The sequence below is a fragment of the Pleurodeles waltl genome, chromosome 4_1 (assembly GCF_031143425.1).
Source record: "Pleurodeles waltl isolate 20211129_DDA chromosome 4_1, aPleWal1.hap1.20221129, whole genome shotgun sequence".
Taxonomy (NCBI): Eukaryota; Metazoa; Chordata; class Amphibia; order Caudata; family Salamandridae; genus Pleurodeles; species Pleurodeles waltl.
Window position 1 is genome coordinate 457,254,263 of NC_090442.1, and position 24,113 is coordinate 457,278,375.

The 24,113-nt window shown below is 43.6% G+C and overlaps 1 protein-coding gene across 1 annotated transcript in view; it reads left to right on the forward strand.

The window, feature by feature from the left end:
* Positions 1-24,113, forward strand: part of DCLRE1C (DNA cross-link repair 1C) — a 344,756-nt gene that overhangs the window by 52,676 nt on the left and 267,967 nt on the right. Inside the window, exon 6 of the mRNA XM_069228721.1 lies at positions 8,439-8,540. Within this exon, the coding sequence (XP_069084822.1) occupies positions 8,439-8,540 (102 nt within the window). The remainder of the gene's footprint in view (positions 1-8,438; positions 8,541-24,113) is intronic.

Consider the following 24,113-nt stretch of genomic DNA (forward strand, 5'->3'; position numbering starts at 1 on the left):
CGTTCCATTGAGAGCACACGCCCGGGAGAGGATACTCTACTTGGGGAGAGGTTTCTATCTCCACATGTGCCGTTCAGACCAACCATGATAAAGTTAAAAAAAAAAAAAAACGACCAAATTATTGTACTACATTGGGAATTCTAGGGGTGCATCAAGGTTTCTGTGCGTGGAGGCTCAAAATCATCTAAATTATTTTAAAAAGTGGGGTTCTAACATGGCACTGTGAGGTGACACAATTGAAGCACATTCACGGTTATGGGAGGGATTTGTATAATTCATGTATTATTTTTGCAACATAAGATCAATGTCTCATACATACATACGTAGAAATCAAAATGAGACCACAATGAGGAATGACGGCCTAGTGCATCATTTCAAGAGTGCACTATATTTACACCATTCCTTCATAGTGATCAAAACCTTCCTTAATGAGTCATTTTTATCACTTCATTTGCATTCCAGTCTCTTTAAGTTTTCTGCCGTGTTTCTTCCTCTTGGTGAAGGTGTGGCATTTTCAATTACTTGTCATCTTAGATCCTCTATTGTGTACTGGTGTTCTTGAAAATGTTGGACCATGTCTCCATATGACATCTGATGAGGCTCCTGTACTTACTGATCCTTGTACGTACTTGTTGGATTGTCTGGCCAATATAATATAAGGTCACAGGGACACCAACACAATAGGTAACATTGCTAGAAGCACAGTTGGTATGCTTTTGTAAAGGAACATGTATATTGCCATGTACAAACATTTTTGTGTTAAATGTGTATTTGCATGCAGCATTTGTAGTGGACTTTAATAGGGTCTAGACCCATTAAAGAGAGCAATGTGTGGTCTGTTCTGTGAAACCTGGAGTCTGCATGTACTAAGTGACCTTTAATATTTCTCCCTTTCTTGTGGGGAAAAAGGGGGTATCATGGAGAAGTTACCATTCAGATAAACCTAAGTTCTCTATTGTGTTTGGCTGTTTACGAGGAATACGCAAAGTCCAGCTGCCAACTACACCCAGTCATGTGACCCAATAACATGCCTCTGGCACTATATGGCCCAGGCAGGAAAATACCAACTTTCTAAAAGTGGCATTAAAACCCCACTTTACCATAAGAGAAGATAGGAACTGGTTGCCTATTCCCATTTGGAAGTTACAGTTTATTAAAGGTACTAAGGCAACTCCAGTGTTATCCTATGGGAGAGGTAGGCCTTCCGGAAAAGAAAAACGAATATGATTTTTCACTCCTAGGGCCTGTAAATCTTAAAGGTATGAGTTCATCTTTTTTAAATACTCTCAAAGCTCGTACTGGACCACTCGGTATGGCGAGTCGTATTTGATCAGGTCAAGCTATTTTTAGGACTTACTCCGTCCTTCTGGAATGTTGACAAAGAACAGGTGTTCTGTTCAGTCAGAAAATGGAGGGGCCTCTAAATCTTGTTCTTCTTTGTCACATTTGCTCTGTGTTCACAGGCAGAGGTCAAAAGTCAGTTTGTCTTACAATTAATTTTCATTCTGACTGCAGAGTTCCAGGATTTTGTAAGGTGAACTGTCTTGCCTGCTTTTTATAGTGTGAACTAAAAGGCTGCAGGGTGTCAGGGTTTTCCTAACACACATTTAAATGACTAAGTCAACTGTACAAACATTTCAAAATGTATATCAGTAATTGTGAAAGGCCATTTTTTGTAATTGTGTGTGTTCAAAAAAATATTTTAATAGGATGAAAACAAATCAGAAAAGCTACGTGTTGATGTGCAAAGGATATGTTTCCTGAAACCCAATGTACACAGATTATTAATACACTATATAGTTTTATCAGTGAAGCTGCAAGTTAGTGGAAAGGGTTTTGACATTACTTGGAAATGTACTATGTGTAGATGACAGTATGCTACCACATCATGGTTTAGTAATATATTTTTTTAAAGTGAGTGTTTAAACAAACTGAGAAACACTCCGGCCCTGATGGCAATGCTATTAGTAAACTAAAAGCAAGTCATGGGTCATGCGTCCCCTAGATGTAGGGCTAGATTCTTGTGATACAAGCAGCAAACTTTGGTCTACTTAAAAAAATAGTTTTTTTGTACTGCAGAAATGCTGAGCTCACATATTTGAAGGTGCAATCATTTGTCAGAATGAAGAAAAAGGGAACTCTAACCTATTTGCCTGGGATCACACGATTTGAGACCCATTTACGAGTAAAGTCCATTACAGTTAGGTCGAGTAAATTATTCAGGTTACTCGACCTGCAGGTCTATTAACATTTGTATGAGTTTTCGAGCCCTGACTCTGCACCCTGTCTTCTTGGCTGTTCAAGGCCTACCATAGGAGTGACTTATATGTATCAAAATGGCAGTTTAAAACTGCACTCGCAGCCTGCAAGGGGCAGGCCTGAGACATGTTTGAAGGGCTACTCAAGTGGGTGGTACAATCAATGCTGCAGGCCCACTAGTAGCATTTAATTTACAAGCCTTAGGTACACATAGTACCACTTTACTAGGAGCTTCCAAGAAAATTAAATATCCCAATCGGGTATACACCATATTTTAAGGAGAGAGCACAATCACTTTAGCATTGGCTAGCAATGGGAAAGTGCTCAGAGTCTAAGGGTTCAGAAAATAGCAGGGTTAAGGGATGACCCTGCAGAAAGAGCCAAGTTAAAGATGTAGCCTCCTAAATAAGGCAGTGCTTAACATTTCGTTTTTATTAGTTTGTGAATCTGTACATGTTTTTGTGATACCTCAATGTCTTTCACAGTCCTTACGTTCTTTATTCTGAAGAGTCGGTGGCACTCTTTTTAACTTGTCCCCGACATGCCAGTTGTAACTCTAGCTGTTCAGGCCTAGCCCTTGATATTATGAAAGTCGACAAATTTAATCTTCCTTTTGGATGTTTTTATCTGGGCTGTATTTGATAAAACAGATGACATTCAATAAGTATGTGGTGAACCTAAACACAAAGTTGCTTTGTGGTCAGTAACCACTTGCACTGGATGAATGATGCCTTAGGGGTAGCAGTGCTAATGCTCAAAACCTTGCTTGTAGTTGAATTCAGATGGATGTAGTTTTAGACCTAGTTGAATTCAGATGGATGTACTTTTCTGAAGTGATAGCCAATAGGGTGTATGATGGACTGATTTTTCTCTTTAGACAGAATGGTACCGATGTTGCATTGACAGTATCTCTTTCCTGGATGTAAGGTTTATCAGTATCAGGTTCTGACATTGCAGGAGCTCTACACAAGTTTTTTTCAAGGCTGCATAGTTTTTATTGACCAAACAGATTAATTTTATCTGGTAAAAATAGTCAGAGTATTGCCTGTTTGAACATTGTTGAATAAAACATCTATTGAAGTTTCGAACCCTAAACGTCCTTGTCTTTCTTGCGCATTATTTGGTTGAAGCAAGCCATTACCGTATAGCTTGAATGTTCTCTACTGGCCATTGAAACCTCATTTAGAATAAGCATATCTTCTAGGAAATCAGCCTGTTTGCTGTGAAAAATAGATTTTCTTCCTTGGCGTATATATTATAGTTTGCGTTGCCAAAGTCACTTCCCCCCCATCTTCACTTTGTGTTATACAACAACTTGTGAACTTACGAGTATGTTGTTTGTGTGGTGTTAAATACACTTTTATCAGATCTTACAAGAAGTCACTGACGAATTCCACAGATCAGAGGGAATTACCAGACTCATGTCCATGTTAAGCTTAAAAAAAAAAGTCTCACATTGCCAACGTTTTTGAACAAATACTTCGGCTGATGTTAGGACTTGAATTTCCCATGTGGTATTTGTTATCATGGCAGGTGCTTCATAGCTGCCAAGTTACCCAGATCCATGTGCGACTAGCTATGCCAGTCCCGGTTTTAATTAGAATTCTGGGATTTGTAGTCTTGATTTTATACATGGATATTAACTAAGACTATAAACCTCAGAATTGTAAGAAACAATCAGAACTTAATTAACTAGTGACACAAGGACCTGAGAAACTTTGTGGCTGTGGCTAGTGATGGCTCAGTTGTAGGGTCCATGACGAGTGGCCCCTGTGACAGATGCCTCTCTTGCGTTGTCTTTGGCGTAGCAGCCAGCTTGCTGCCTCTCGCTGACCCGCGGCTCTCCCCGACACGCCGCTTCTGCCCATGTGCTGTTGTATCTCCCTGGTAAATCCTTTTTTCTGTGCTGCCATCTCTATTATAACTCCTCTGTCATTATTATTTGTTTGTATAGTGCAATTGTGTAGCATAGTCCCCATATATTAACCCCATTGTCACTGTATTTGCATTGTTTGTCATTGTATTTCGCTGTTTTTCCCCCTGCTCCAATTTCCTGACCCTTCCTTCCTGCCTGTTTTGTCACCTGCCGACCCCAGCCACTGCCATCTGCACCCCCCGGTCCTACTTAATGGAAGCTGCAGCGCGACTGCACAGTGGACGCATGCAGCCGGCGTGCCACAATAGCGCTGGAAGTGCGCCAAATGCAAGCTTGCCTGTGCCCGCGTGCACCTGGACCCCATCCAGTGCCAGGAACCCTGCCCTTCCTGCCACCCACTGGCATTCCACTACCTAGCTCCAAGCCCTGGCCTCCAGAGGCTACAACAACAACTGCTGAACCTCCTCCCCCAGATTAACCAAAGGACGTTTTACCTGGCAATACTGCCGCTTCTCCTGCAACACAGAACCATCCGCCCACACAGGAACTCTGTTAAAACTGATAACTCTGTTAAAACTCCTGTTGCCTCTGTAAACATGCCACAGAAATCTGGGACACCATCACCCCACTGTTCCCCAACATAATCTTCAACACTGAGACATGGCTCAGCCACTACGCAAAGCCCGACATAGCCGCTGCAGCACCGAACGGCTACAAGATGATGCAGTGAGACTGCACAAACCAACATGGAGGAGGCATTGCTATCATTTCCAAGGAAAACCATCTGATGCATTGCTACTGAAGACAACTCCACACATATCATGGGACACCTCAACTTCCAACTTCTGGCCAACGCTAAGACGACCATTAGAGACACCCTTGCATACCGACTCCCTGGACCCCTGCCCACCTTTTTCAAAGTCATCTCCAACTTCATCTAACCCCTCCCCTGCCTCTCCCCCCACCCCCACTATCGACTTCAGACACTACATCCTACCCGTTGACCTCAACTTCCATCTCAATGACTTTCACGACACCAACAGCACCACCCTCCTGGAGATCATTAACAACATCAGCAGCACTAAACTGGTTAACAACCCCACACACTAAACAGGACATACACTAGACCAAATCTTCACATCTAGCAACAGTCGGATATAGCCATGCCACATATCTCATCTGGTCCAACCATGCTGTCATCCACTTCACCATTGCAGTCGCCCAGGAAAGAACAGCCAAGCCCCCCAGCACCTCTCACTGCAGTTAGAGCAAAGTGATGGAGACCCAGTGGATGCAGGCCCTCAGCACCATCCAAACCAAAGCTGCGTCAGACCCAGAGCAGACTGTGCAGAATTATTTCACCTGGATCTCCGAATGCGCTGACATAGTCGCCCCAGTGAAGCCAGCTGGTATACCCTAGAACTCTGAACCATCAAGTACAACTGTAGACGACAAGAGAAACAATGGTGCACCACCAAAAATAACTCTGACTGACACACCTACAAATCGGCCCTCAATAAAGACCACCAACGCATCAAGGACACTAAGAGAGCAGCCTGCACTAACTGCATCAAAACTAGCATTAACCACACAAAGGAACTCTTCAACACAGTCAAGGAATTTCCACCCTGTCAGCCACAGAGAACACTATTTGCCCTTCCCAAGAACTCTGTGTCACTGTATTGGACTATTTCCACAGCAAGATAGCCACCATCTACAATAACTTCAACCCCCAACTCACCAAGGTCAACCACAACCCACCCATGCACCTCAACCAAACTATCACCATTTGGACCACTCTCACCACGCAGGCCACCGCAACCATCAAGTCTTCCATCCACTCCAGGGACCCCAGTGACTCCTGCCCCCTCACTTTTTCAACCTGGGAACTAATGAAATAGGCACAGAACTCACCAGCATCCTCAACACCTCCATCACCACAGCAGCCTACTCTAGCAGATGGAAACATGCTGAGGTCTCACCCCTCCTGAAGAAGTCCTCCGATGATCCCAGTGAACTCAAAAATTACCACCCCATCTCACTGCTCCCATACCCCCCCCAAAGTGGGCCATCAACCACCAGCTCACAGAACACCAGTAAAGAAGCAACTTGCTTGACGCCTTGCAATCTGGCTTCTACGTCAACCATGGCAGGAAATGGCCTTGATCGTGGCCACAGACAACATTGGATCCCTCCTGTACTGCGGGGAGACAGCAGCCCGGATCCTCTTCAACTTATCAGTGGCATTTAACACTGTATCCCATCACATCCTCATCAAGAGGCTCAACAGCATCGGCATCCAGAGCAAAGTCCTCAAGTAGATTGCCTCCTTCCTCACACGTTTACAAAGCATCTGCTTACCACCCTTCACCTCCAACCAAAGAGCATCATCTTCGGCATACCCCAAGGATCTTCCCTCAGCCCCACACTATTAAACACCTACATGACCCCCCCCCCCCCCCCTCGCTGACGTCATCAGCTCCCATGGTCTCAACATCATATCCTACGCGTACAACACACAACTCATTCTCTGACTCACTGAATTTCTGCAACTCCATGAGCAGTGTCAGGGACTGGATGAGAACCAACTGCCTTAAGCTCAACTCAGAGAAGACTGAATTGCTGATCTTTGGGAAAAATACTTCCATGTGGGAGAACAGCTGGTGGCCATCTAAGCTCCGCCCTACACCCCACCCAAAAGACCACGCCTGCAATCTTGGCATCTTACTCATCAACAAAGTTGCTGTGAAGCACCAAATCAACGCAGTCTCCTCCTGCTTCGACACCCTCCGCATACACTGCAGAATCTTCAGATGGATCTTCCTTCACACCAGGACAAACCTCACCCAGGCCCTCGTCATGAGCCAGCTAGACTACCACAACACGCTCTTCACCGTCATCTCCACCCAACTCCTCAAGAGGCTCCAGACCATACAGAACCCAGCAACCAGACTCGTCCTAGACCAGGTGCTCGCAACGAGTAGCTCGTGAGCTACCCATTAGTAGCTCTCCTGTGTGCAGCTCAGCCTACAAAAGCCGAAAAGTGTATATTCGAAACAACAATTCTAACTTGTCTAATGTGATCAGTTTTAAAAGTCTAATATTCATACCTCTGGATGATTTTCATTGAACATAAGTAGTTTTTACTACAGAAAAGGTTAGAAACCCATGTCTAGACCTTCCCAAACGGGCCCATATTACCCCCACCTCAAATGACCTCCACTGGCTCCCCATCCAGAAGAGATGCCAGTTCAGTATTTTTACACACGCCTACAAAGCCTTACACAACCAGGGACAGGCCTACATCAACCACTGCATGATCTTCCACAAACCCTCCTGACATCTGCACTCCACCTCCCTGGCCCTCGCACCCACGCCCCTCACATTTGCTGCAGCCACAATGGTGGTTGTTCCTTCTACACCACCGTCACGACACGGAACATCACTCTCCCTAGCCGACTCTGGAACTGTCTCTTTGACTGAGACCGTAACCTCAACGCCCAGATACCCTCAGTGACGATAAGTTGTGCTTTATAAATACTGATTGATTGATTAACTTCAGTGGGAGAAAGTACACCTTGAAAGTCTTTGAAAGTATTCAAGGTAGCCATTGCTACCTGTTTAGTAAGAACAGATACTTCTTCTAAAGAAACAGTGTTATAAGTGGTAATTAAGAAATAGTTGGGACGTTTTATCAGACAGATTTGTGAATTGTTTTATTGAGGTAGGGGATCCACATAGTTAATGTAAAAAGTGGTATCTTATGTCAAAACACATGTACTTGACATGATCAAGGGAGTGTATTTGTAAACGTATGTTCTTGTGTGTAGTGGTCTGGATGTTAAAATTGACCTTTTCATTACAGTGCCACTTTTACTTTACATAAACCACCTGAAAAAAAATGAAGTATTATATGATGAAAAGTTATGCGTTCCTTTAAAGCTTATATCACATGGTTCTGGAAGGTATTTTGTTAACATCAGTGTGACAGTAGAGTTATATTGCTGGAGTCCCCTATCCTGTCTGTCACTTTATGGCTCATGAAAAGGACTTATTTAGAAATTTGGTGGAAAAGATATTTCTGGGGCCAGACAGATGTTAGTAAAACGTGAGCATATCAAAACCACTGGTGGCTTGGTGGGAGGGGGGTTAGTGGGTGCAAAGTATTTTTTTATATATATTATTAAGTGTGTGTTTTCCACACTTTGGAGTGTACACATGCTTACTAATATAAAAAAAAAAACATTGTGATTATTTATTGAGGTGATATTAACTGTATTGTAATGCAATTTCTGTTTGACAGGTTTTTGTTTCAGGGCAACAATGGAAATGTGCTCTATACTGGAGACTTCAGGCTTGCCAAAGGTGAAGCGGCTCGGATGGAGCTCTTGCATTCTGGTGACAGGTGAATATTTCCATGCCATTTTAATATCCGTTACAAAGACTTCACATGAGCTGAAATATGAAAGCATCTTTTAAGTTGTTGCTCAATGCCAGGTTTCTGCAGTGTCCAAACCTTCTTTAACCAGGGCCTGGTGTCTGGGATGACTAATACATCAACTACAGGGATCTTTGTTTGACCTCAAAGCCACAGGTTAAATCATGGCATGTCTGCTCAAATTTTCATTGTTTGAAGTCGATAAAATTAGTACCACTAAGAAGGGTAAAAGTAAATATCTGTTATTCAGCACCAATATGCCCCAAGGGATGAACATGCTCTTTACAAGTACGTTATACTATGTTTTCTGGTAAAAGCCTTGAAGGCAATAAATGGAAAAAAGAAACTTGCCAAACCACCTCTCCTGAAAAAAGTGCAGTTTTTGTATCAAGTTGAACATTTTTCCATCTGCTGCATGTTGACTTACAGGATACCACATTAATCAAAACTGTTCCTTCTATTTTTGTTTTTTTGTTTTTTAGAAATTCTTTTTTTTATGCATTATTTTGATTATGGTAACTTGCAGTATACTGGATAAGAGAAGGGTTGTACATATTTTTACCATTGTATTTCACACATGTGAACCCCCATGAAGGCATGTACATTCTGTTTACTATTGGTTTTCTTACTCCTCTCTCACTTCTCTCCACTTAGACCCAGACTTCTCTAACATTGTGATACTGCCAACTCAACTCAAACCACTATATCTCTGACGTTTTGGTGGGCATCCTCTATTCACATACACTGTTCTTCTCTCCATTTTCATTGATTCCTCTTTCTGTCATGTTCTGATATTGAAGGGGTGTTTTGCTTCACTACGGACCGAGATGAAACACTCATGCACTGACAAAAAATCTCTGGAATGCAACTCTTAGTCCAAGAAATACATTTATTAAACCACTCTGCAAGGTTCGTAGAGGAAGATTAGCATGCTGAAAGCACATGTTTAAAAATAGTCACAGCAATGAAATAAAAACATGTACAAATGATTCTCCACTGCAATATACACAGCAAGTGTGTGTGTGTGTGTATGTGTGTGTATGTGTATATATATATATATATGTTCGGTGGCATGTGTAGCTGCAGATACACATGCTGTGCATTATCCCTCTGCGGGGGAAACAATCTAAGATGGAGTCGACGCCCATGCGCAATGGAGCCGAAAGGGAGGAGTCACTCGGTCCGTGACTCGAAAAAGACTTCTTCGAAGAAAAACAACTTGTAACTCTCCGAGCCCAACACTAGATGGCAGGATAATGCACAGCATGTGAATCTGCAGCGTCTCATGCCACAAACAGATGTACACTGGGTAAGTCACATTTTCCATATATCTATAACTATATATATATATGTATATATGTCACATTGCAAAGTAGATAACAAGAATAAAAAATGCATCACCATGAGGCACGGGTAAATCTGCATCATCTCGCTACTTATCAGCATAATTCCGCCAGATCCCAGAATCGATCGTGGAGAGAGAGATCAGTTATCCTCACAGGAAGAATGACACACCTCACCGTCCTGAGCATGTCCGATATCTGAGTCACTTTCCGGTCCATCTGGTCTCGGCCTTTTATATACTTTAAACAAATCAGAGAGGGGAATTCTAGAAACCCCCTCCCACTCCGTAAGTTTATTATTAAAAAATGCTGGCTACTTCAGGTCAGTTTTGAAAAGAACACGTCAGGAATTGGCCAAGATCCCAAGGTGACCTCTCTCAAAATAAAACCGTTCCCTGCGTACTATAAACATAATCTTAGTACGTTCTTATCAGCCTAAGCCCTTGGTGAGAAAGAACACACAGAATAAAAACATGAACGCATTATTTATCATGGACATGGAAAAATACTTGCAGCTTTTAACGTGGCGGGGGCTAATGCTTAAATAAAGTCAATAGGCAAAATGAATCTGGTGGTCACTAATGTGACTGTGTGTTGCTAGCCTAAGTGCAACGTGGAGTCAGTGGTCAAAACACAAACATCATTAAAAGGGGTACAACATATTCATTTGGTTGCAAAAAATATTTTTGCTAGTGAGACCCTGATTAAGTGGCTACAGGTAACTGTGGGTGTTGGCAAAATATGGCCCTTTATGTGTTGGGCCTGATAGTTCACTAAGAAATTAAGAATTACCCGGACAATTGGTGGGTCTGATCAAGCCATTATTTCCACATTTCGGGCTTAAAAAAACTCTGAGAGTAAAAACAAAACCTCATAATTCCCATGGGGCTGGTAACTGCTGTTACCGTTCTCATCAGAATTAAGAGGCCACTGGAATGGAAGCCCAGTACACCTAAAATGAGATGGCTGGTGTAAGATTCCAAAATGTCTTGCTAGCACAAATTCCACTCTTCTGAACAATTCCAAGTAGTATGGCGGAAGGCCTCTTCTTCAGTCCCTTCCAAGGGGAAGTGTTCTGGGAATCCCTTGCTTTTACTTTAGTAGCCCTCCACTGCATGACATAAGGGCAATCTTTTATAGAATTTCTTGTCATGGAGTTGAAAGTCTTCTTTGAACGTCATGTATACTTGAAAACCCTTTGGCTAGGTCATCTCTTTCAAGGTTCTGCTTCCTATATTAAGATCAACATTCCAGCTTATTTTACCGGCTATGACAGTGGCTCATTTGGTAATGAAAGCTTCTTTTACAGGTTTTTCATGTACATGAAGTTGATTCAGTATTCCTTCCCAACAAGTCTCTTTGAAGATTAACAGATACCTAGTTGGTTTGTGTCGCCAGTCCATAATACCCAGTAGCTGTGAGACTTATAGCATTTTTTTAAATTTGGAATACTGATTTCCACCTAAAATATACATTTCAATAGATGTTTTTAATATTTGTTTTGTTTTTATTATATATTAATTATTTCAGCACTTTTCTAGAGTCCCGGTCCTCTTATATGCCGGCAATGCCGTTTTTTGGCACTAACTGCAAACAGCTCACAAAATATCTTAAATGAGTTCAATGATTTCATGTTAAAATTAAACCTTAATTTTAAACATCAGAACTCATTTGTATTGATTGGCCTGTGAGCCTAAAAATACTAAAACTGAAAGTTTAATTATAGGGGGATCTCAATAAAGAAAGTAACATTGTTTTAGTTATATAGGCATCCTGTTTGATGCTAATGGATCCTGTGAGAGGCTTATTGCTCAAAGAACACTGAAAATGGGGGCAGCTTTCGATCAGATATTTAGATTTGCTAATAGGCGGGGCTGCAAACCAATCAGGCAATTGACCCAGTTATACAGGAGTGAATCTTTCTCGCTTGGTGTGTATGGAGGAGGTGTTTGGGGCTGCGATACGCCAGGGAAACTACAGGCTATTGAGAAGAAGTTTCTCAGCTGCCTTTAAGCAATACCACATAGAATGGCAAGTTTTATTACTCACCTTGAACTTGGAATGGAGTTCTTGGAGGATTTCATCGGCTTGACTCCCCTGCTGTTATGGTTTAAAATTTGGAGTACCCCCAAGGCTGGATTTTCCCGGGAAGTAATAGCGGATTGCCTAAATCTTGACAATGAGCATGCCATCTCATGGTTGGCCAATGTCGAGAATAATTTTTAAAGTCTTGGTCTGAGCTCACTTTTTGATTCCGCTGAAGAGATAGTCCCCCAAATAAAGGAAAGAGTTAAAAAGTGTTTTCTGTCTCATAGAGAAGAAGGAAGAATTGAAAGATCTCTCAATATGGATTCTGTGCTCCGCTATATGCAGTTTTTTAATGCCTTTGGTATGAATTCTTATTTGTCACGGTTAACTAATACCCAATATAGATTTTACCTGATAAAAGTAAGGCTTAACATAGTTTATCATTTAGCTTCTTTTCTCGTAGCTGGTGTGATAACAGCCTCTTTCTCCTGTTGCCCATGTCAACTGTGTACTTTATGCTTTTCTGCAAATTGTATTCTTTGTTTAGGGCTCAGTTTCTTCACCCCATTTTAATGCACAAGCACTTTACGTCATATAGAGATGGCCTAAGATATTTGCAATCTGTTGCTACTCTGGAAATGTGTTCTTCTGTCGTGAGCTACATCAGGGTTGCTATAAAACTACAGAGAACATATGGTACTTTAACCAATTATTAAGGATGTTTTAATATGATGTGTTTTTAAGTTTTATCTGAGGTATATTTTTTGGTGCTGGGCAGGGGGCTGAAATTGTAGCTCATTTTGCCGACCCTCTTGTAATGTAAATATTGTTTGATCTAATTTTGCTATTTGTTGTGAAAATGTATCATTGTATGTGCTTTTATAGTCAATAATTGGACCAAATAAAGTTTTTATGATAATGAATAGTATTCTTAGGGAATCGTTGAGTTGTACTTTGTAGCTAATTCCCCGTTTAGTTTACGCAATTAATATCTTTATTTAAATTATATATCTGTATCATACATTTGAGAACTAAAACTGAAAATGCAGAACTCTTATTAAGAAGATCTACACAAACATAATCATGTCTCTTCTAATGTAATTTTGTACAACCAAACTTAATTGTGAAGTTCCTGAGTCCTCCAGATCTGATGATTAAATGTAATCAACAACTCAATCTGATTTATCCACATGTATTAACTTGATAAACTTTTCAGTGCACCACACCGGTTGTTTATTAGCGCAATGGAATAATGTAGTCTTTCTTGTTGAAATAATTTTTATTCAGACTTAATCTGCTTTAGGCTCATCAATGAACACAAATGAACTAATGCTAAAAGCAAAGATAGAAAACAAGCAACCACCCTTTCTACAATGTCAGAGAAAATATTTTAAAACCTTTTGTCATACATACTTTACACAGTCATACTTCCATCACCCCAATAGTCCACTCCTATTTAGTAGTGAACAACTAAATGTCCGGCTGGTGTTGGGTTCTTTCAATATAAAAAAAGCAACAAGATTTTACATTTGTCATCAATCACACAGGGAGAGATGCAGGTTGTACCATTGCATATTGTTAAACCGGTCTTCCCCCCCCCCCCAAATGTTTTGCCTTCTCGCCTCCTGTTCTACTGAATTTGGTTTTGTTGGCCTTATGACTCTGTGCTGTTTATCAGTGCTAAAGTGCTTGGGCTCGCTCCCTAAAACATGGTAAAATTAGCTTACACCTGACATGACATATTTAACTTACCTGTCAGTTCATAGTGTACCATCTACAAAATGCCGGTAAAATTTAATGCTATTAGTGGGCCTGCAGCAGTTATTGTGTCACCCAGTTAAGTAGCCCTTTAAAACCTGTTTCAGGCCTGCCGCTGCAGCCTGTGTGCAGTTTTAAACTGCCAATGTGACTTGGTAAAGTTACCATTTTGCCAAGCCTAAAACTCTCATTAATATATATCCCACCACCAGGGTAGGTCCTAACTAGCCCATAGGGCAGGGTGCATTATATTTAAAAGATTGGACATGCACATTTAAAGTTTCATGTCCTTTTAGTTAAAAAGACACAAATTTGTTTTTCACTGGGTTCCCTAATTACATTTAATAAGTGATAACTGTTCTTTGGGAATAGGTAGAAATATTGGATTTGGTGTGTAAAGACTTGTAATTTAAAATCATTCTTAATGGTAAAGTCAGACTTTTGGTGCCTTTGTCCTCAGTCACTTGATAATGTGTAGCTGGCAGTTAGCCTTTGTGTATTCCTATTAGACTGTATCACAAAGAGGAACTGGATTTTGGCAGGATGGGGTGACATGATGGTGTCACCTACCACACTTGCATTTTAATAGAAGTTACCTTCTGTACTCACAAAGGATTTCGCATTGATGCCCACGCTCACAACAGTAAAGAGCTCTTCGGCATCATCAATAAACTCTCCACCCCCAGGACCTGCTCCAACGAACCCCCGCCATCACAAGAGTTCGGCAACCCACTTCCATCGAAAGATAGAAGAAATCCATAATAGCTTCATACCCCAGACCCACCAGCTGACTACTAACACCCAAGAACCCAACGCTCCAAGCAACACCCACTTCTTCCACACCTGGACCCTAGTCAATATAGAGAACACTGCCACCACCATGGCCTCCATCCACTCTGGATCACCATCTGACCCCTGCCCACACCATATCTTCAATAAGGAAAATATCATCATCGCCCCCCACCTCTGCAAAAACCATCAACAGCTCCTTCGAGTCAGCCACCTTCCCAGAAAGATGGAAGCACGCAGAAATCAATGCCCTGCTGAAGAAACCAAAGGCAGACCCAGAAGACCCCAAGAACTACCGGCCTATCTCCCTCCTCCCCTTCCCAGCCAAGGTCATCGAAAAAATTGTGAACTGCCAACTATCCTGGTTCCTGGAAGACAACAAGGTACTCAACACCTCCCAATCCGGATTCCGCAGAAACCACAGCACCAAGATCACACTCATTGCTGCCACAGACGACATTAGGACCATCCTCGATGAAGGAGAAACAGCAGCACTCATCCTCCTGGACCTTGCAGCTTTCGACACAGTATCTCATCACACTCTCCGCACACGCCTACACAACGCTGGAATCCGTGACAAGGCACTTGACTGGATCTCGTCATTTCTCTCAGGCAGAACCCAGAGAGTCCGCCTCCCACCGTTCCTGTCAGAAGCTTCCAGAATCATCTGTGGCGAGCCCCAAGGATCTTCGCTCAGTCCCCACGCTCTTCAACGTTTACATGGCCCCCCTCGCCAACATCGCCAAACCCACCACATCAACATAGTTTCCTACGCAGACGACACTCAGCTCATCCTCTCCCTCACGAAAGACCCTACAACTGCAAAGAACAACCTTCACAACGGACTTCACGCCATCGCCAGCTGGATGGGATCAAGCCACCTTAAGTTAAACACAGACAAGACAGAAATCCTCATCTTCGGCACCAACCCCTCAACTTGGAATGACTCTTGGTGGCCCACCTCCCTAGGGACCGCGCCCTCACCCACCACCCACGCACGCAACCTAGGCTTCATCTTGGACTCCACACTCAGCATGACTCAGCAGGTCAATGCCATCTCATCTTCCTGCTACAACACTCTCCGCATGCTCTGCAAAATCTTCAAGTGGATTCCCGTAGAAAGCAGGAAAACTGTCACCCACGTCCTGGTCAGCAGCCGATTGGACTACGGAAATGCCCTCTATGCAGGGATAACAACCAAACTCCTAACAAAACTGCAAAGAATCCAGAACTCATCTGCCCGCCTCATTCTGGACATCCCACGCCGTGACCACATTTCCCCCACCTCAGAGACCTTCACTAGCTACCAGTATCAAAGAGGATCACCTTCAAACTCCTCATCCACGCACACAAGGCCCTCCACAACACAGGCCCAGCCTACCTCAACGACAGACTCACCTTCCACACCCCCACCCGCAATCTTTGCTCCGCCAGCCTCGCCCTCGCCTCCATCCCCCGCATCCGCCGCACCACCACACCACCGCCAGAGGAAGATCCTTCTCTCACCTAGCCGCCAAGATCTGGAACTCCCTACCGCTCCACCTTCTCCAGACCCAAGACCTCTTGACATTCAGGAAACGCCTCAAGACATGGCTCTATGACCAGTAGCTCCCTCCCCCCCAGCGCGTTGAGACCCTAACGGGTGATTAGTGCGCTCTATAAATCCTTGATTGATTGATTGATTTCAAACTAGCCTTACCAGGGCAGGGAGGTGGAATTTCCAGAACCATCTGAGGGGAGTGGGGAACTCCATACTTTTCTTCCACTTCAAAGCTGGCACCTGGTATAAAACAAGCATTTTCAATGCAACGGGTCTCACATTTGCTCGAGTTAGAGCTATTAGCGTTGTAAAGAAAAACGCAGCGCGGAAAATAAACAGATAAAGTAGTCCGGACCCCAGGCTGAAAACATCGAGCCTCGTATGTTTTTAGTAGTTTACCGGTGCTGTGTAGGTGGGCTAAACACCGGAAAAGGCATGACATATGCATGCCTTTCACAAACGAAAGCAAGCGGATTTTAAAAGACAAGCCCACAAACCAATGTAAGTGACTGACGTGACATGGGCATGGTGTGAAGCCCAAAGAGAGATTACAGAATGGACAGAGCGCTTTGCGCTCGCCCATAAATAGGACCTTCAGACCCACTCTTCAGTACACTCTTTGACCTGTGGATAATACAGAAGAAAGACTGCCCTGCTGCTTGAGGCCTGGCCTCCTCTCTCAGAAGGAAGACACAACATGCTCCCTTCGTTCCAGGCAGAGTGACTCGAAGTGTCAGGTGGCTTACCTCCTGCTCTAAGCTATAGGGACACAACAAGCTCCAGATGCCTCCCGTCAACTATCCAGCTGACCTGCTGCACTAGACCTGCCTGAGCCCTGTTGGCCTCTGCCGCAGTGAGTGCCTGATCCCCATGAAGTGAATCCTCAGGTCCTGGGCCCTGGGCTGGCAGCTGAGCTTTTCCGGTGAAGAAACATTTTGGGCTCTTTGTGACTGAGAATGAGGCTGTTTGTGCCAAGATCTCGCCGCCCGCAATGACCACCAGTGCAAATCTCTGGTGGATCCAACTCTTTGCGCTACAGCTGCTGCCAGTGACGACCGGCGACACAAGATCTGAACTTAATGTTAAAGCATTGACAGCATGTGGTGACCGCCAATACGAAACTCCAGCTATGACTGTGCGCAATGCCCAACAGGTTCTTCCTGCTACAGCTATGATCATCTGCGATGCCTTGCCTACCCTTCGCGCCACAGGGACTACCAGCACCAGTAATCTCCCTACTCCTCACAACCTTCTCCACTGCCAACTGGACTGTCTGTGCTGAACTTTGCAAAAGTAACTTTTTCAGGGAAACTTACCGGTCTGTGTGCCTGGCCTGTGCTACATCACGGTTGGCCTGAACTTGTGACTTTCTCTCAATCTAGAACTACCAGATAAATGCGAGGGGCGCTCTGTGCTTTTGGACACTATATTTACCAAAATCTTTCCATACCTCTGGTTCTACTGATCGGATTTTTATAGTTTTGGTCTCAAGTAATTTATTCACCTTTACTCTAGTTTTCCAAATTGGTGTGGAATGTTTCATGTGTTTTGTTTTCACGTTATTAATGCTTGTGTGCTGCATAAATGCTTTACACATTGCCTCTAAGTTAAACCTGACTGCTTTTATGCTAGGCTACCAGAGTGTTAAGTGCAGGTCGATTTAGTGATGTGTGGTTAACACAGGCAAGGATTGTGGTTAATGTTTGGGAAGGGCTCTCGCCCCCTCAACCAAAAAACACATTTCTCACTTTGATGCCATTGGTGGTATTTAGTACTTATGTAATTTTGATGCCAGATTCAACCTCCATTTTAAATTCTCCTTAAGTGGCTATTTTTCAAACTCTCTCCCATTTTGCCCAACTGTCTGTGCCTGTGACTCTACCTGCAAACATAGAGTTTGAGCTCAGCAACCTGGAAAGCTACACTGCATCTAAGCGCAGAGCATCCTGCAGTAAGATGAGGCTTCTATCAAATAGGGGCTCCAAGAAGCAGGAGCTTCCAAAGGCTTTCATGGTCTGGGAGGAGGCCCACCAGTCACAAGCCTTAACAGAGGAGGAGGCTGTGGAGGATTTGGAGGAGGACCTGGGCACAGGTCCAGAGCTGAAGCACTCATTGGAAGAGGACAACTAATGCCCAGAAGTGGAGCCCCCTGTCAGGGCAGAGTATGTCTTCCTGTGGTCTGTCCCCAAAGGAGCTGGAAGACAGAATGATTGAGAGGGAGTTCAGGCTGCAGCTGGCCAAGCTAAAATTGGACAAAGCCATGAAGGAGACTGGTGCCAAGAGGGTGACTGAAGAGGATGTCCACGTCTTTGAGGAAAATAAACTGCCCTTAAAGAATGTGACAGCTCAGGTGGAGAGAGCCTTGGCTGAAACGAAATTGCCCTTAGCTCATGAGGGAATCCTGAAGTAGCTGGACATCAGAGCAAAGCAAGCAACAAGGTCCAGCATTAATGGTGGCAAAATTCATGCAGTGTCCTGTAGAGTAATGAGTCTGCATACCACAAGAACTGGTACCTAGCTGTGTGGTGGAGGATGACCTAGACAAATGGCTTTCTGCCTATGAGGTAGCGCTTAGAATGTTATGGGTCTCATAGGAGGATTGGGAAGCAAGCTTGTGGAAACGCATGCCCACAGTAGCAATGGAGATCCTTCTGACCCTCTGTGGGAAATTAGATGAAGTGTGGTCATATGATAGTCATTTTACCACATCAGGTTTTGGAACAGCCAGAAACTGCCTAATCAGTCTTGGGTTGAATTATTTTAGACTACTCCAGCAAGTGAGTGGGTGAGGGGCAGCAAAGTAAATGATTTACTGTGCTGTACAGCCTCAGTTTGAGGGAGCACATCCTCAGTACTTGTTTATCATACCTGGGTCAACATTCACTGATACAGGGAGCTTGCAAAGGAGGGAGACTTCTGGGCCAGCACCAGAGTGTCAAAAAGGGCATCTGTGCGGAATTCCCAAAAGGGTAGTCAGGCTCCCCACCAGAAGAAAGAGGGGGAAGAGAACAATAAAAACAAAGAGTTAACATAAGGTCCCAAAAATAGTTCAAGGGGAAGGAGCCCAACACCAAACTGGCCAAAAGAAAAAATATTTATTTGCTGAGAAGAAAGGTACATTTGCACCAAAGTGCCAGGAGTGTTACAAATATGGGCACATGAAGAGTGATGCCTAGGGTCCCAAGCGGGCACTGCCAGCCTCTTGATCTCTTCCCCAAGAGTAGGTCAGTGTTGCTCTTGGGAAAGAGATTGCCCCAGATAGTGTAGGGGGGATAGGAGAGGTTACCTTAGTATCCCTGGGTGATAAAGAAGTAGTGCTTAAAACCCCCTTAACCTTCCTATACTTCCAAATACAGGCAGTGGGACACAATTAATGGGCAGAGGGTGCAGAACTATTAGTGGCCAATGGTATGCCCAGACCTGGGTCCTGTTCTCACTGTGCCACTGGAACCAAGCTACACCTGACTGAGGAGACCCAATCAGGGAAAAACCCTGATTGGGTCTTGGGTTGCTTGTGTTCTGGTTCAGACTTGGGTTGTGTGTGTTCTGGTTCAGAGATAATCTGGCTTGGCAGTTCGGACTGGACTGATCCAATTGGAGCAGGGTCAAGGTTGATTTGCATATAGCTGGGTATAATCTGAGGTGGTATGGTTTTCAGAAGAATGATGGGTTGAAATTCTACCAGAGCGATTGCCAGTGGTTAGACTTATTGCCGCCTATCACATTTTGTATGCTTGAGTTCACACAGGAGAGTCACTACACAGTGGCTCTGGTTCCACTGGAGTGTTTGGGCGAGGGAGAGTCTCAGGTTCTCTAAATGTAGCTGAGAACCCTGCAATGCTCGTAGACTGTCTATTAGGCAATGATCTGAAGCACAGTATCTGGCAGTAAGTGGCACTCAGGTCACTTCTGGAGATTTTGGTGTGGCTAAGTGGTTGCACCTGACTCCCAGGTCCATGGCCACCCAAGAGGGGACTCAAGAAAGCCTGGAGACTCTTAAAAATGGCCAAGGCAGGTGCCACAATAGAAGAGGGCAAGAGGTGTAGGAACCTAGCCCCTGAAACTCCTACAGTCCCAGTTGAAGGGGTGCCTGGGAGGGGCCATCATGGACATTACTGCTTTGGGGGACCTCCCAGTTTTAAACTGCCAATTCGACTTGTCAAAGGTAACTTTTTGCTAAGCCTGAAACTCTCAGAGCCTATGTGTGCAGTTTTCAAGTGCCATTTCAGCCTGGTGAAATGAACCTTTTGGCAGGTTCAAACCTTCCTTTCTAATACATATAGGTCACCCCTAGAGTAGGGCCTGGACAGCCCCAAGGGCAGGGTGCAGTGTAGTTAAGAGGTTGGACATGTACATTTAATTTTTGCATCTTAAATTTGTTTTTCTCTACTGCAAGGCCTATTACTCCTATAAGATAACATTGGGGTTGCCTTATTGCATTTTATAAGTGTACTGTCCAAATGGGAAGAAATAACCAGGTCGTGTTTGGTGCTTTAGAATCCTAATTTAAAATCCTAACATGGTGAAGTCAGATTATAAATTACAATTCTGAAAATGCCACTTTTACAAAGTTGCCATTTTCTTGCTTTAGCCATTTGGTGCCTGTAGCCTGTCTCTGATCACATGAATGGGTTTAGAGGACAGTTGGTCTTTGTGTATTCCACCTAGACAGCCACACGCAATGGAAGCTTAAGTGTGACTGGATAGGACATCTGGGTATGACTGGCAGGATGGGAGGGAGGAGCTGGGCACAGTCCCACTTACACTTGAATAGGCTGTGTCCTACCTCCACACAAGGGCTCCTCACCGCCAGTAGGTAGTCTAAAACTAGGGCAGGGAAAGGCAGAGCATCTGTGCACTTCAAAGGCAAGCCTCTAGAAGCTTCTCCCCACTGCAGAGGCACAACTGTGTATAAAAGAGGGACCTCAGACACCACCGCTTCAGTACACTTCTGGACCTGTGGATACTGTGCCAGGAAGAGAAACTGCTGTGCTTCTACAAGGACTGCCACTCTGCTGGACTCCTGCTTTGCTGTGCTGACCTGCTGACTTCTGCCTGGGTGAGAGCAACTGGACCTTCATTTCTTGAATCTAGAATTGACACCAAGGGCTAGTTTGCTGGCCTCCTGGTCAGAAGCCTCAGGGACAAAGCAGGCTTCTAACAACCTTGAACCCAGCACTTGAACTCTGCCTTCTGTTAGTCCTGCCCTCCCAAGTGGTGCCACCCCAGTCCTGGCCCCTTGGACGTGGTTCTGCCAAGCTCCGCTGTGGTCTTCATCTGAACCGACTCGAAGCTGCGCCCTGTATCGCGGCACAGCTGCCAGTCTCATTGAAATTTACACTGAGCGGTGCAAAGTCTTGCTGAACCACTGCCTGCCCTTCGGAGCCGATGAAAAGCGACACCAAGCCCTGCAAAGCCTTGTCACACAGCTCTTCGGAGCGACGCAAAGGGACGCCAAGCATTGCAAAGCGTCACCACACCGCTCCCTCGGAACCGATCCCGGACAACGTGAGATCTCACAAAGCAACGCTGCACACACTGCACCCTGGGATTTTAGATACTGTGTTAGGAAAACCAAGATGGGGCCTGGTAGCGGGACTGCACTCCATCGCAGTTGACCTGAACTTGTGACTTTGTCCCAGACCAGCACACAGTTGGCACTTTGTAATTTTATGCACTATTTGTACTTTAATCTTTAGAAATTCATAACTCTGGTTCTACTGATTTTTTGTTGTTGTCATTTTGTTTTTGTTTTATTTATTCAAGTCTGCTTTATTTTCTAACTATGTTGTGGGCTCCTTTTATGGTGTGTTTTCACAGTGTTCTCTTTTAGGGGAGCCTTATCAATAGTCACAAGCACTGAATATTCCTGCCCACGTGCAGGGACCCCGGAGCACTATACATAAAAAATAAAAATAAAACTATATATAAATGCAGCCTATAGAAAAAGGCAAAAATTGGTAAAAGTACATTTACTTTTTCTTTTAAATCCTGATAATCAATACAATTCAAGATGGAAAAAGACTGACAATAGGAAACCTTCCACAAACCTTTATTTAAAATGAAAGAGAATATAAGGCATTGTTAACCAATGGGCTGCATTAAAAGAGGAAACACAAAAAACTGGCACTGTGCCTTTAAGAACCTCACAGTACCCCCTGTATCCCAGAATGATCCACAGGCGACATTTAGGTTAGTTCATTTTCTGGCTCCTTCAGTTAGGATCCTGGAGCACTGAGCTCTCCTTTTTTTTTGTTGTTAAAAAAGTCAGAAAAATCTCACTAGAATTTAATAACAAGGTTTTCACTTGAGGGATGCCAGTACCTGCTGTGCTGACAATCTGTTTTGTGATAGAAAATATGTTTTTATTCTGTCAAAAAATGCCTTCACTGTTTGTGTGGAAAAACTAATGGAGGACCTGACCAGCAGCTTTATATGGTCCTGCTCTAAAACGCAGTGAGCGTTTCGGTATTTAGTACTAACAAGAGTGAGAGGGGGCTGGGCACTCCCCAGCTTTAGGCTCTATTATTTGGCGGCTGTTCTACAGTATGCCCAGTCTTTATACTCATCTCGGTATCTTGGCAGAGTATCAACAGAAACTCTTCCCTCTATATACATATTGATCTGGGGAGACATGGCTGATGCTGCCTTGTTGAGAATAATTGAACCTAGCTATTTTAAGAAACTTAAATTTTAAAACGATTATGGCTGCATTTCTAGTCTTGGCCATGACGAAACAAAGGGTTGGCATCGGGCGGGTTTGTTATTATATGCCATTTTGGAATACTCCTATGCTTCCTGGGATTTTTAAGGATAACTATTGTTTAAAATGGCTTAATTGATGGGCTCCGGAAGCTGGGATATTTTTTCCTCGAAAAGAAGGACATTTAAAGGCATTTGAGGACTTGAAGGAGGAGTTTTCCTTGGATAGCAGGGACTTTTTTAAATTCCTATAGATTAGAACTTTTTTGCTAACTATATCCAAGGATAATCCTTGTGGGGAAAAGATCAGGTTAATGGAAGAATTAGGGAATGCTACTAGCTGTACCATCAGAATCTCTATCCGTTACTATGAGGTGTTATGCAAGATGATCTGGGAAACCAAGCTAAGAATTGGGAACGACGGATAGGTGCCAGCGAAAGGGCGTTTTTAGACTCTTTGGATATGGCTCAAGGCGTGTTACTCTCGGCTGGACCTCAAGCTCAGCATTATAAATTATTATTTAACTTATATTATACACCTGCTAGGTTAGCTAGATGGGACTAATATGAATTGGGAAGTTTTCACAGAGTATAATGGCGCTATCTGCCCTTGATTCACTAAATTACTAGCCCCGACGGTGCACTGAACAGGGTGAACACCTCCAAAATGCCCTATAATCAGAAACACAGTTCCTGATAAATTACTGTTAATTGTTCTCAGGCACTCGTCCAGCTAATGTCTCACAAATAGTATACTTTGCAATATATATTCAATAGTTATAATAACTTTATAATATTCACAACAATCCTTGTAGCTTTTTAAAAAGTCCTCTAGATATCCATCCAGGTTCAAATCATGTGAGTTTCGTATCGAATATTCAAAATATTTGGCCTAATATCAACTTACTCAGCCGTTTTAGATATGCACATAACATCAGCCAACACGTTTTTCGTCAGGGAAATCTCCCAATAAACTTCATCAGGGCATTGTTATGTTCTCCTTTCTCATATTTGATCAACCAGCATGACGTCTCTCTGTTTTTTCTTCATTTATCTAATTGCCAGCCAAGTTGTGTTCTCTTTCCTTACTGTGAGTACGCTTTAGATTAGCTAGATGGGGGAGGACAGAGGGTATCACTTTCCTACGATGTAGTAGCACGAATGCGGATTCATGCCATATGTTTTTTGGATGTGAACATTTTTTAGGCTTTGTGAACAACATCCCAAAATGTTTAGGCGAACTTTTGGGAAATGATAAAGTTCTTACACCACAATTGGTGCTGCTAGGGGTTGATGAGTCAGTTAGCTAAGAACAGAAAGAATTGCGCTTGTTCTCTGCTATGTCAGTAATGCGCAGCTGTATTGCGTCAGATGCGCTGG